Raw genomic sequence first — 13,633 nt, 5'->3', positions numbered from 1 at the left:
GGGCTCACCACTTTCGTGCCTATAGGTAACCCTCGTGCTATTGATAGAAGAAACCAGAGAAGTAGTGAATAGGTCTTTAGTTCGATCTTCGCGCAGTCACAGTGGAGCGTGGGATTATCTGTTCAGACAAACAAAGGCTCTCAACATTCCATATAAGATAGTAGGGAATATAACGCTTACAAAAGGTAAGGAAGTGAATGAATACTTGGACAATACTGTTTTAGCATATGCTTGGTTGTTTGGGGTCAACTCTTAACCAACCAACCTGAGCTGTTACAGATACATACAAAACGAATACGAACTAATCACTTGTCAAAAAGGAAGGAGGTCATTTGAACACACAGCTGAAATTACTTGCAGCAGCTTTTGATCTAACCGACTTTTAGTTTTCCAGCTTTCCAGTGAACTGGGTTCCAGAAGACTCTGAGCAGAAAAAACCAATTGGAAGTTGTTTGCTCAGTAATATGTGATAGCTTATTCCATGAGTATGTATAATTGCGGCCTAATTCGTTATTCGTACATTTATCTGTTACTACAATAATAGACCTAATCCCAAAATTGTAGATTTGTCATGATGTGACCATCTAATCCATAAGATCTTACGTGGAAGTCACATTTTTGTCTATTCTGACTCGTCGTATAGTGATAATCTGCAACCCGATGTTCAATACTTTCGAAGAACTCATTTCGGCTGGAGATAAAATGATATATTTATTTTGGAGAGGTACAGGTTACACAAAATGACCACGCCCGCAAAGTTGAGTCATGTCACCTTCATTCATTTTTGATGCTTTCACCAGTGTTAAACGCTGAATATGAATTTTCTCAGTTATCTCATTTTCAGCAGATCAAATAGTGTGGTTATAACCAATACCACTACAGGTATATTTACTAGCTTCATATTTGGAGGACTAATATTGACTTACAAGCCATCCTACTTTGCCGTCTCATTCTTGTCTTTGAAGGGGATTTTCGGTCTAATCGTTGGTACACATGCCCATTCAATCATTGACAGTTTTCTTTGGTATCATTTTGAAAACATGGTGTTTTCCTCTGCACTCCGAAGAAATATGACTGCTGTTGAGTGTGTTCGAATGCGAACAGAGAAATCAGTTCTCAGGCCTGAATACAGATCTCACAACCTTTTGACCAAAGAGTACAGTGAGCTCAAAGGCGGAATTTTAACGACTTAAAAAATTCTTGAAGCCCGTAGGAATCTTACGAAACACTTGCCTAAGTGCAATTATTACACGAACTTAATAAGAAATACTTGGAATTTGAAGTACAATACTTTAAACTAGGATGCAGACAACTACTCCTTAAAATTAGTCAGGTCTTGAAACTCACTACAGGTTGAAACGGCTTTCGCAATTTTTTAAGATAAGTGATATCTATCACAGGTCAGAGCATCACATACATATACCGTTCATTCATACACATGCTACTTTACCTTAACTGGTTTCACATACCTCGGTCTCTACACACAGTAATCTTCATTACAGCCTAACACATAGGCTCGTCAACTGAATGTTTCTATCAGGTTCACAGCTACTTGAACTATTTAGTCTAAATAGGATGGCATGCAGTGCGGCAACTGCAAAGGTTGGTTCCACGAAGCGTACACAGATCTCACAGCAACTGCCTACAACAGACTCAGCAAGTCGGACCTTAGATGGGTATGTTCTATGTACAACAGGGGCGCTGTAGTTTTGCTGAGTAACATCATTGCCCTATTGACAGGTCTGCGGAACAAGTTGTCTGGAAATGACAGTCGTACAACGGGTAGACAAAGAAGGACACAGTGCAAAGAAGAAGGGGGATATCTACACGTCTACTATCGATGGAGCAATAATAGAGATAGTGATGGCATGCTGAAATTCAGCACCATCATAAAGTCAACGGTAATAGACCAGCTTAGCAAACTTGTGTCTCCTAGCACAGAGTCCTTGAATGTTATGGTGGTTCCCCAAAACTCTGTTGGTGGTTGAGCCCACGTTAACAGAGTCGAAAAGGTCAGGCGTCACCGCCTAAGCTGAACATCCCAAGTATTGTACGGAAATCAACTGATGACTTGGCCGTACAGTCTGCCCTCAGGAATGCCCTTCCGGTCATCAAAGAGCTTAGGAATCGGAAACGCGCTTCGACCTCCAAACAACAAGATGCCGAACCTGGACTCAGTGGAGAAACTTGCCAATGCTAATAATGCTCATCTGATAGGAATATCTGAAACTTGGATATCTTCTCAGTTTACGGACCAGGAGCTAGGGTATCTTTGTTTCGCAACGACAGAAAAACAGGATTGAGGGGAGTAGCCTTGTACATGCGATCATGCCTGGAGGTACACCAAATTCAAAACCAAGAGTTTTTCAATTTTGATGAATCCGTATGGTGTTCAGTAAGATTATCTACCACCTCGAAATGTCTAGTTGGGGTCATTTACAGGAAGCCCACTGCTGACATCGAGTATGACAATCGTATACCCGCTCTATGCGTCTCGGATTCTCTCATATCCTGATCCTATGAGATTTCAATCTTCCTAGAGTCAATTTCGTGGAACATACCTATATTGGAGGTGAAAACTCAAGTAAAGCTCGGTTATTCAACCTCATTGAGGATCTGGGATCATTCGAAAAGCGAAGTCGGCAACTTGTTGGAGAAACAGTCAGACGCCGTCGCGCTTAGACTGGGTATTTACAAACGAAGAATTCCTAAATGACAACCTCTTAATTCTGGCTCCCCTGGGGAAAAGCGACCACGCCATTATATCCTTTAGTTTTGTCAGCAAAACTGAGCTAAGATATCTCACCGACAACAGGCGCTAGAATTTCAAGCGGTTGAACGTGCCAGCTTTAAAGTACTATATACAATAGGTGGATTGGGGTGTTCACCATCAACTTGAAGTGGATGCTCATTGGGATTTCTTACTGTACACGCTTTTATGTGCTACTAAGCATTCAGTTCCTCAAACGGTCGCCAAAAGCTAAAATCAACCTACAATCATCAGGAACCTCACTCTTCGTTTGCTAAGCCACAAAAGGTACTGTTGTGTTGAATACAAACGAACTGATAACAACGGCGCGTACAGGCAATACAAACGTTTAAGGAAGATGTGCACAAAGCCAATAAGAGAAGACAGGCTTCAGTACCAGACCAACCTTATCGATAAATTTATCTTCAATCCGAAAAGCTTATTCCGTTATGCATTTCTATCCGACAAGCCAAAACTGGAGTTTCCAAACTGCTAGGTCCTAATGGTCCGATCAATAACGACGGGGATGCCACTAACCTCTTGGCTGAACAATACTCTCGGACATTTTAACCGACGCACATCAACTACACTAATGTAACCTTCATCTGCAACTGCACAGGACTTTCCGAAGTGAACGTGAGCGCTGACCTGGTGTTCCGTAAACTGCAGCACCTAAGAAAAGATACTTCTCCTAGTTCGTATATGGTTCATTCTGCTATACTAAAGGAAACAGTTTCAATCTTGGCAACATCTATTAGCGTGATGTTCTCACACTCGTTAAGTCGAGACACATTACAGGGAATTCAGTGTCTGGCTCACATCACACCAATTTTCGAAGGAGGTCGACGCAGCGAAGCTTCAAGCTACTGGTCGGTGGCCCTAGTCTATATATCTTCTACAATTATGGGGTCCCTGATATGCGATGGTGTACACGACTACTTATTATCCTTAAAGTCCTTCTCACCCCAACAACACGGTTTCAGAAACGGTCATTCTTGTATGGCCAACCTGCTGACTGCGGTGGATAGATGGACAACCATCCTTGATCGCAAGGGGAAGGTTGACACCATTTACCTGGATTTCTCAAAAGCTTTTGATAGGGTCAACCATATATGTCTTATCAACACGCCTAAACGATTAAGTATCAAACCACCTTTAATTGACTGGCTCACTTGATATCTAAAAAATTGAAAATTTAAGGTCGCGGTTAATTCCACTTTCTCTCAGGCTATGGAATGTCCTAGTGAGGTCCTCCAGGGCTCAATACTAGGATCTCTTCTCTTCCTGACTTATATAAACGACCTTTCACAACGAGTATCGTCTGACTTATTGCTTTTTGCTGATTATGGGAAACTTTGGAGAGAGATATGCAACCAAGGGGATATGCTAGCACTTCATGAGGATCTGACTCGACTTCAAAGTTGGGCAGACGACAACGGACTTATCTTCAACACTTCGAAGTGTAAAGTAGTCCATCTGCGACATGATGCAGACTACAGTTACAACTTATGAAGCTCCTCTCTAGGAGTAACTCAAGTCAAAAAGATTTAGGAGTGTTGGTACCCTATGACTTGAAGTCGCTAACTGTGACGAAAACGCCTTTCGAGAAAACCCTGCACTGGCAACACTGAAGCGCATTTTTGGCCAATTTGACGGAATAACTTTCCACATAATCTTCAACAGTTTTATTCGTCCCCATTTAGAGTACGGAAACATAGTATTTCCTCCCTCTCTCCAAAAGGATAAGGACACTCCGGAGCTTATCCAACTTCGAGCCACGAAATCAGTTCGGGGACTCAAATTCAAACATTATGAAGATCGCCTCCAGTCACCTAACCTTTACCCGTCAGAGTATAGGCGTCTTATAGGTAACTTTCTCATGGCTTACAGTATCCTTAACACTCTCCTTAAACATCTACTTAAACTTAGTCACAATACTATCGTAAGGGGTAACACCCAGAAACTGGAGACCCGACATAGCAGAACGGACTGTAGACACAGCTTGTACTCCTTAAGAGTTGTCAAATGCTAAAATTCGCTGCCGAATGAGTTAGTCCAAGCAACTTCTCAGTAGTCTTTTAAGAGGAAACGATCTATTCTTAAGGACTAAGGATAATATCTTACTATGATTTACCAATTTCTTTTTTTCCTATTATCATTATTATACCTAGGTTCCTGCCTGAAAGTATTGGTGATCCACTGCTACTAGACACGGAAGCCCGTTAAGCGAAAGCTTCTTCTATTCCGTCCACAACCATTTGAACTACTTGATTAAAGGTCATACGCGCGATGTTTTGAAACTATGACGGTACGTGCACGCTATGCGATGACTTCGGCTATGTTTTAACTTTTCGGTTTACAGGCAATAGGCCAAGAGAGAAGGCTATTCCTTTTTCATAAGGCTTCTGTGTTCCTTCTGTCGGGCGATAAAACCTGGTGGGTATCTGCTACTTCCCGTCAATATATTCAATGGATTGAATACTCAGTCCACACTGTTGTTTGAGACCGTCCGTGTAACAATCCTTTGGTCCCAACCAAATCTAAGTCTCATTTCAAGCGGTGTTTTAAACTCTTAACTAGTACAGTGTCTAATCCAGTGTAAAGCATGGTTTTTTCTATCCGTTCACCAGCTATAATGCCACTCATATTTTCTTTATACTCCGACTTATGTGGTTTTCTAACCATGCGATAAGTGAGCATACTTGCATAAATATCTTTGAATCCTGAAAACTGTATGAAGCTAAACCGTCCACTTGATATTCATGGTTTAAATCTTGTTTGGTTCGGACAAACTAGCATTATTTCAATCGAATAGTAATGTCCATCAGTGGAGTTTGGACACTTATCTGCAGATAAGTCATACATTGCTAATCCAAACCCTCAACCCATATCCATCTTCGGTTTGCTCAGTCGAACGTAAACTAGTCTTATCAAAAGGTGCGATCTGATTTCAACTACACCCCGCAGCTTGACAAGTAAATCACATTACTGCTGTGCATAGTTGAGTAACGTATGCCCCGGTAATAATGTTCCGTTAATGTTTCTGCTAATTGAAGGGCAATTTAAATTATCGTGTGATATGTTAAGATTACTCATTGGTATTTAGAAGAAATGGTGTTCTGCAAAGTAAACCGTTATGGTAATTATGGTATTTTCTCAAACGATATACAACTCATGAAGTCAGATTTCTCTCTTATCTGCACTTTGTAGGTGGTTTTTATTTCATGTGAACAGCTACTTTCCTTCCGATTCTACTGACAAGTCGGTTTTTTTCTCGTCGACTATCAGACAGAATTTCCGAGTCCTATTTAATTCTCTCTGTTCTAGATAGGCTCTTACAGAGATTGTTTCTTGAAGCTCAGTGCACTTAGTAGGTACAGATTTACGTTTCTAGATAAATCCGCAAAATTCATAAAATACAGCTAGGGGCGACCAGATTAAAACATGAAACAATTCCATGAATTCACTGACGAGTGAACTGAGCCATGTTGATAGATGTAGACTACCTGGTTGGGATCCGCAAGGTGATAGTAACCGATGGTTAGAGACCTTGAATGACATGGCTCAAAATCGTTTGAAATGGCGAAGGTGCATCCACTCTTTGTGTTCTCCTAAATTCTTACTGTCCCTTTCTATTTTTCTGGTTCCAAATTTGTTTCACCGGATTATACTTTTTGAATAACATCTTCAAACCCTAATCTTTCTGATTACTGATTATACTCTTACTACTTTTACCACCATGAGATTTGAATGGACAACTACATCTCTGTGTTAATGTGGTATGGCAACCCAAATTGATGTGCGTACGTACCAAGTTGTACGTTGTGACTGACTGATAAAATGCAACCACATGCAACCATTTTTTTAGGGTGGTGATATTTTATTCCATTCATTATAAAACACAGTATCAAATATTGCGTGTCTAACTCTTCGATTGCAGTTAGATCAATTGAACTGATTGTTTGAATTTATTAACTAAATGCAAAGGACATTCAGGATAACAGTCAGAGTAGAGAAAGTTGATTAAAACCTACATAGATAGATAGCATAACTGACTCATCAACCGGAATTAAGTGTTTATGTTACGAAAGCACCACTCATGATAAGTTTTGTTTCTAAACGCAAATACTGGCACAAGGAGGCATCAAATCTATACACGCCACGCATCATTCGATTTGTGTGAGGGCTGGGATAATTCTCGCGCGCTTAAACCGAAGTAGGTAATCAAATCATATAGGATAAGTTAATTTACCCAACTTGTTTTTTGACAAGTACACCCTTAATCCGTTTAAAGTAACAATACCAAAGCCATAATTTGATTGTAATTTTTCCATTAAAAGTATTTTATTTCGTAGCGCACATTTTTATGATGCCTTTTTGCTTTTCAGAAGGTCTTTATTCTGTATGAGCACGCGTTAGGATATGCTCTGTTCAGAGTTAAAATCAAGTCAGTAGAAACTTCAGATGTTGTTACTGCGTTACAACAGTTAGCTGCAGATCTTTTGAACAATGAAGAAGAGTTTATGAAATGCTTTAAATTGCATGCATTTGTGCCTTTCTCTTCCTCAGCTAGTGCTCTACAAAATTGTAATGGGATATCAGAAGGCGTTGTTCCACAGGAACTTAAAACGTTCATAGAGGAGAATTTACCTGCTTCTTCAGATGTTTTGCTGTGCATCTCAGACCGGAAACTCGCTGAATCTCTTAAAGCGCCTGAAATCGGATTGCCAGAAACTATTTCATGTTCCTCTGAATCCATCCTTCATGAAGTCTACCGGGCTCTCCGATTTTACTTTCCTAAATATATCAAAGAGTTTTCTCATTTCGACGAATCAAAAGCTCAAATAGGTTTGGGTCATAGTTATTCTAGAGCTAAAGTGAAATTCAATATATACAGGTTTGTTTATTTTTATCGTTTACTCATCTGCTTGTTTAGAAATGACAATATGATTATTCAATCCATAAATTTACTAGACCAATTAGATAAAGATGTAAATAACTTTTGCATGCGTGTCAAAGAATGGTTCTCATATCATTTCCCAGAATTGTCAAAAATTGTTCCTGACAATCCAACTTTCGTTAAAGTAGTCGGTCTTATTCGCACTCGAGCTGGTGCAACAGAAGAAAATCTTGATGCATTGGAGGCCTTAACTAATAGTCAAGTTGCTTCAGATATCATCGAATCTGCCAAGTCATCCGTTGGTATGTTGACACTTTTTCTGATTTTGATTGCATGTAGGCTTTGATATTACGGATGATGATGCTGAGAATTTGGCAACATTCACTGAAAAAATTAACGCATTAATTGAACGTAGAAGACTAACACAAGAATATTTAGCTAAGAAGCTTGCTGGTGTTGCTCCAAACTTGAGCACAATGATTGGGGATAGAGTAAGTGCAAGGCTAATTGCTCATGCGGGATCCCTTACGAACTTGGCTAAATTCCCTGCCTCGACAATTCAGATATTGGGGGCGGAAAAAGCGTTATTCAGAGCATTACGATCACGTGGTGCTACACCAAAGTACGGATTGATTTACCATAGTCCATTTATCGCTCGTGCTGCGCGAGAAAACAAGGGAAAAATCTCTAGATTTTTGGCTGCAAAATGTGCTATAGCCTCTCGGATCGACTGCTTTAGTGAAGTGCTTTGTGATATCTATGGGAGACATTTGAAGCAACAAATTGAGGATAGATTGAATTATTTTGAGACTGGTACTACGCCTCCTACAAATGCTGAAGCTATGGCGCGCGCAATCGCCGAGGTAAGTATACTAGTCTTTAATTATTTATTCAACTGTTAGTTAATCTTGCCTCCGTTGATGTAGCAAACAGAGAAAGATTACTTTGAGCACGTTGGTCAAGCGTCACTCATTTGTTTGCTTACTAAATTTCATAGAATATAAACTTTTAGTTTCATGTACTTATCCATAAAAAGTTAAGAATCATCAGCGAAACCAAAATGTCCGTACTTCTGAATAATCCATTTTACTCGACGTGTTTCTTTTTATAGTTGCAGGAATAACTGTCCAACTCTAAAAGTTTGGTCCGCTTTTACCAATTTGTATCACCTGTGGCATAGGCAAGATGTCTGTCTGCATATCAAAAGACGACTGTATTGCTCAGCGATTCGTTCTGTTCTACTTTATTGTTGTGAAACGTAACTTTTAAAAGTTAACGTGGCTCAAAATCAGTGAAAGTGGACCAGATGTGTCCAATATATGTTTTCCATTAGATTTCGAGTTTTAAAATTATCTTATAGTTTTTGTTTTTTTGTCCCACGAATTCATTCTTGAAAGATATTACCACTCATTTCTACTGTTACTACTCCTCTGACATTTGTCCTGATAGTTTCATCTCTCTGTGTTGGTATTGTGTGGTGGCTTAAGCCGATCCATATATTTGCCAGTTTCTACTTGGCTTATAACTGACTGATAGTTGTCCATCGTTGTAACTTTATGTATGATAGATCACTTTCTTGATTTATTGATGGATTATTAAATTCGGATTGCTCGTCCTATGGAGTCCGCTATAGAGCCGGTTCGTGTTAGACTAATCTCGATTTTTCGCAAAAGGACAATTACCGTAGGCTTATACTAAGTCTCCCAGTTAGTCGCAACGTAGAACCTAGTGTATATGTACATCGGTTCTAGTTGCCATACTCCATTTGTACAGAAAGATGAAATCGTCAGTCAAGATTCCAGAATGGTAGAAGTACTAACAGTATGTGTGGTGATAGAAAGTCTAACCACTGGTTAAGGTAATCATGCAGACCCAAAGCAGGTAGTCTACACCTATTAACATGGCTCAGTGCAATTGTCAAAGACTTCATAGACGGATGTAGGTAGATATCTCGCATACACCACAAGTGACCCAAGTTAACACAAGCCAATTGAGTCCTGAGTTCATGCTGAGATTTCGTCAGACACCAGATCATTAGAACTGATGAGATTTCCAATATAGTTGAGGCAATCGATACGCTCAACTATCTCACTCTCGACCATTATTTCAGGCTCTGACGAAAGTCAATCTTAAAGCAACATTTTGCATTTGGAAAGAGAACTGCATCTCAAACATGTTTGCATTATTGCTTAAAGCAGTCATAACAAAACATTTTGTTAGAGTTTTCACCAGACTAAACTATATCATCTGCGTATTCTAAGTCAACAATTGAATTTTCCGGTAGGAGATCAATCCATGAAAAGTTTGACAATAAAAGTTTTATATCTAAAAGCATGTATATAGCGAAGTTAAAAAATAAGGGTAACGGACAATCCTGACAAACACCACTTGAATTAAGCAATTCTGATGACAGTAACTGAGGTGTGGCTGAAGGCCAATTGAACTGTTCCCTAAAAAATTCTCCCCCTCAGTCCAATCTGTTGGATTAAGTGTATATAATAGTCCCATCTTTTTCCGAGATAGTTTCATCAGCCGGATTTTTAATATCCCTTTCCTTAATAAGTTAGAACAGTTGTCTACTGTTACCTATCGCTGCTACCTTTTTCATCTCTGCTTTCGCTACCCACCGCTGCTCACAACCATTGCATAGGTTTTTTATTAGCCTACGTTTAAGCTGTCTCCACTCCTTATTGTGCATGAAGCCAGGAAGGATAAGTTTCTTAGCACCTATCAGTTCAGTGGGTGCCCCTTGTACAGAACCAATCCTAAAATGTACTAAAAGGAAGAAAAACTAAATCAATAAAACTTCTTAGGTCAAAGTTGTTCTGTCTTCGCTTTCACTACATGATCTGAATTTACTGACTCTGTTTCTGTACATTTATCACGTTATCAACTGACACTCCACTTGAATTCCTACTTCTCCAAACCCATCAGAAAACCAGAGCGGTCACAAGTATTTTCATCGTAGGTACACACTTCTAAGGAGTCTCACATTTGGACGAAACAACCATCCATTATTTATTAGTTCTCAACGGTTTTCCAACTGAGATCAATCTGTGACGAATACAGCCTACAAATCAAATCAATCTCCATAAGACATCCCTAAAGTAAGCAATAGTAATTCTATGCTCATTAGTGACTACCTTTATAGAGAGCCCCCTAAAGTTATAGTCAGGATTAACGGCAGTGGAGTTACAAAATGTTAAGAGTATGAGATAGCTATCATTGATGAACTGGCATGATATTCTCATTCTGTTACGAACTGACGAGCTGAAACTGTGAACCTCGTTGTGTTCCAATTCAAAGGTGTATAAGCATCATGCTCATCGTGAAACTCGGAGATCCTGGGTTACTGAAAACGTTGAGGATTGTTGCGAACCTTTGGAATAGAAAAAGATAGCTTTTTCGCACTATGTAGTTAACAATGGTTCTCTCATTGACTTTTTATATTCTTAATGAACGTTCCAACATTATTGTATAACCTCGGTTTTTTATAATCATCTATCGTCTATCAGTATTAATGTGTGAGGTTCTGATATTCAATAGTATTTGATTGTAGATTTTGTATTCAGACGATTCAGTTCTATCAACCTTTTCCTTTGGATATTTTTATTAAGGTAAATAAATATATTCAACGAACAAAGAAAAAAGCGATTAAAACACTGAATAAAAGAGATTCAGATAGTCAAGAAGAAGCAGCTGTAACCACAATGGAAACACCTATATCAGATGGTAAAAAGAAACGTAAGAAAAAACGTCATTTAAATGGGAACATCACCACTACTGCTACTACTACTACCAATACTACTGTTGTAGATGGTGTTTTGAATGATCAGAATGAAGTAATCAATCTTGATGAAGGTGAATTAGATCAACAAGCCACTGAAATAAATCAATATCAGTTATTAAATGATGACAAAGAAGAGAAAAGTATAATAGGGAAGAAAAAGAAAAAACGTCATCATTCAGAATCGATTGAGATCGTAGAAAATTCAATGTTAACAAATGGTAATAGTATTTGTGTAGAAACGATGGAAACACCAGTATCATGTAAACGTAAACGATCAGCTTCTGAGTCAAGTATACTTTTAGAGGATATGAAACCGGATAGTTTAAAAAAGAAGAAAAGAAAAAAAAGTTATATAATGTTGGATTAATTTACATTTCATAACTGTGTAAAAGAAGACCATCTATTGTAAATAATAGTATCCATGGTGATTATTTTTTTGTTGTGTGGAATACAAAATGTGTTTGTGAATCTCTTATTCTTCTATCTCTACGTTGGTTACTAATTAATAATGATAATAATAATGCATTTGGATATCTGCTACATTCCACCATACATCTGTCTGTCAGTAGTCTTAATGAATGTAGGACGTGGTACAAATATATGTTAATCTATAAGTTACTATTTAAACTGGAGCTCCCAAATGCCCTGGTACGGCCGAGAATGGGGAGAGTCCGTTCTCCCTCTCGAAATGCTCTCATATGGCCACGCGTATATAGCCTCTGCCACACAAGTCCTACTCACTGCCTTCTCGAGGCATTACTGTTGTTTACGAAAAGCGAATATTCGGCGCCTTAACCGGGTTGGTGAACACGGCGAGTTCACTTAGGTGAGTTGATAAACCCTGATTGCAAACCAATGGTGCACATGGCATCCAGTATCCTGAAGGAACAAATGGCGTATGAATCAATCGTTGGTCACCGACTACCGTGGGATTGCATCTCCTCACGATGCTCCACTGTCTTGTGGATCAGATCTTTAGGTCAAAGGCTCCGGGTGTGGCCCCTTAAGAAAACCACCTGTTTCAGTTTGGCCACCCGGGCAGTATCACAGCCCTCACACAAATCAAATGAGATTTGTGTGGCGCAAATGTATCTGGTGCTTCCTTGTACCAATATTTATGTGCTTAAATAAATAAATTTAAACTAGAACAACGAGACGAAATCGACAGAATGAGTCGAAACAATCTTATAATAAAAAATCAGTGAGAAAGTTTAAACATTCATAATATAGTTTGAGAACACAGAGTGGAAAGAATGTATGTATGAAGGAATACTAGAGCTAAAGACCTAGAAGAGATGGAATATATATCTGTACCACTTTGACCAGTTGCAAGTGATGTCATTCAACGTCTGCAACTATTGATTTCGGTAATCATGAGAATACTAACCAGGTAATTTGGATATATAAACATCCCTCAGGTCAACAGTCTGCCTGTATCGTTGCTTAGTAAAATTCAAATAGGATATGAAGCTGTGAATTTAGTGAGTAGTGAATGAACTTATCAATACCAGTTGTCATCTTTTGAAAATAATCGACTCTCGCTCAATTTGGGTGGTGATCAATGTCATGCATGTCAAGTCCTTGTTAGTGCTGATCGAATGCTATCGATGAAATTGCAATGTGGCCACTAGTCTAGGTGGCTCGACACTGCATTCACTATATATTGAGATAAGATGGTGGTTGGAGGTGGTCAACAGGATCACCACTCAGTGATCTTATTTATTATTATTATTATTATTATTTAAACACATAAATATTGGTACAAGGAAGCACCAGGTATATATGCGCCTCACAAATCTCATTCGATTTGTGTGAGGGCTGTGATACTGCCCAGGTGCCCAAACTGAAGCAGGTGGTTTTCTTAGGGGGCCACACCCGGAGCCTTTGACCTAAAGGTCTAGTCCACAAGGCAGTGGAGCATCGTAAGGAGATGCGGTCCCATGGTAGCCGGTGACCAACAGTTGGCTCATACGCCATTCGTTCCTTCAGGATACTGGAGCCCATGTGCACCATTGGTTCGGAATCAGGGTTTTCCAACTCCCCTAGGTGGATCCTCCACATCCACCAACCCGGTTAAAGCGCCGGACATTCGCTTTTCGTCCTCTCACTTTTGTAAACAACACCCCCGTCACGAGAAGGCAGTGAGTAGGACTTCCCTGGCAGAGGCTATATATTCGCGTGGTCATATGAGAGC

At 39.4% G+C, this 13,633-nt stretch overlaps 1 protein-coding gene across 1 annotated transcript; it reads left to right on the top strand.

Moving 5' to 3' along the window:
- Nucleotides 1-5,029: 5,029 nt before the first annotated feature.
- On the top strand, nucleotides 5,030-11,905 carry Smp_048660 (putative nucleolar protein NOP56). The gene is made up of 5 exons (XM_018788903.1): nucleotides 5,030-5,057; nucleotides 7,138-7,646; nucleotides 7,686-7,951; nucleotides 7,989-8,512; nucleotides 11,267-11,905. Exons 1-5 carry the CDS (start codon nucleotides 5,052-5,054, stop codon nucleotides 11,804-11,806), a joined length of 1,845 nt encoding a protein of 614 aa, XP_018654399.1. The 5' UTR covers nucleotides 5,030-5,051; the 3' UTR covers nucleotides 11,807-11,905.
- Nucleotides 11,906-13,633: the final 1,728 nt, after the last annotated feature.

Source organism: Schistosoma mansoni, chromosome W (genome assembly GCF_000237925.1).
Source record: "Schistosoma mansoni strain Puerto Rico chromosome W, complete genome".
NCBI classification, from domain to species: domain Eukaryota; kingdom Metazoa; phylum Platyhelminthes; class Trematoda; order Strigeidida; family Schistosomatidae; genus Schistosoma; species Schistosoma mansoni.
Note: the sequence above shows the minus strand (reverse complement) of the source record. Positions and strands in the feature narration are given on the sequence as shown.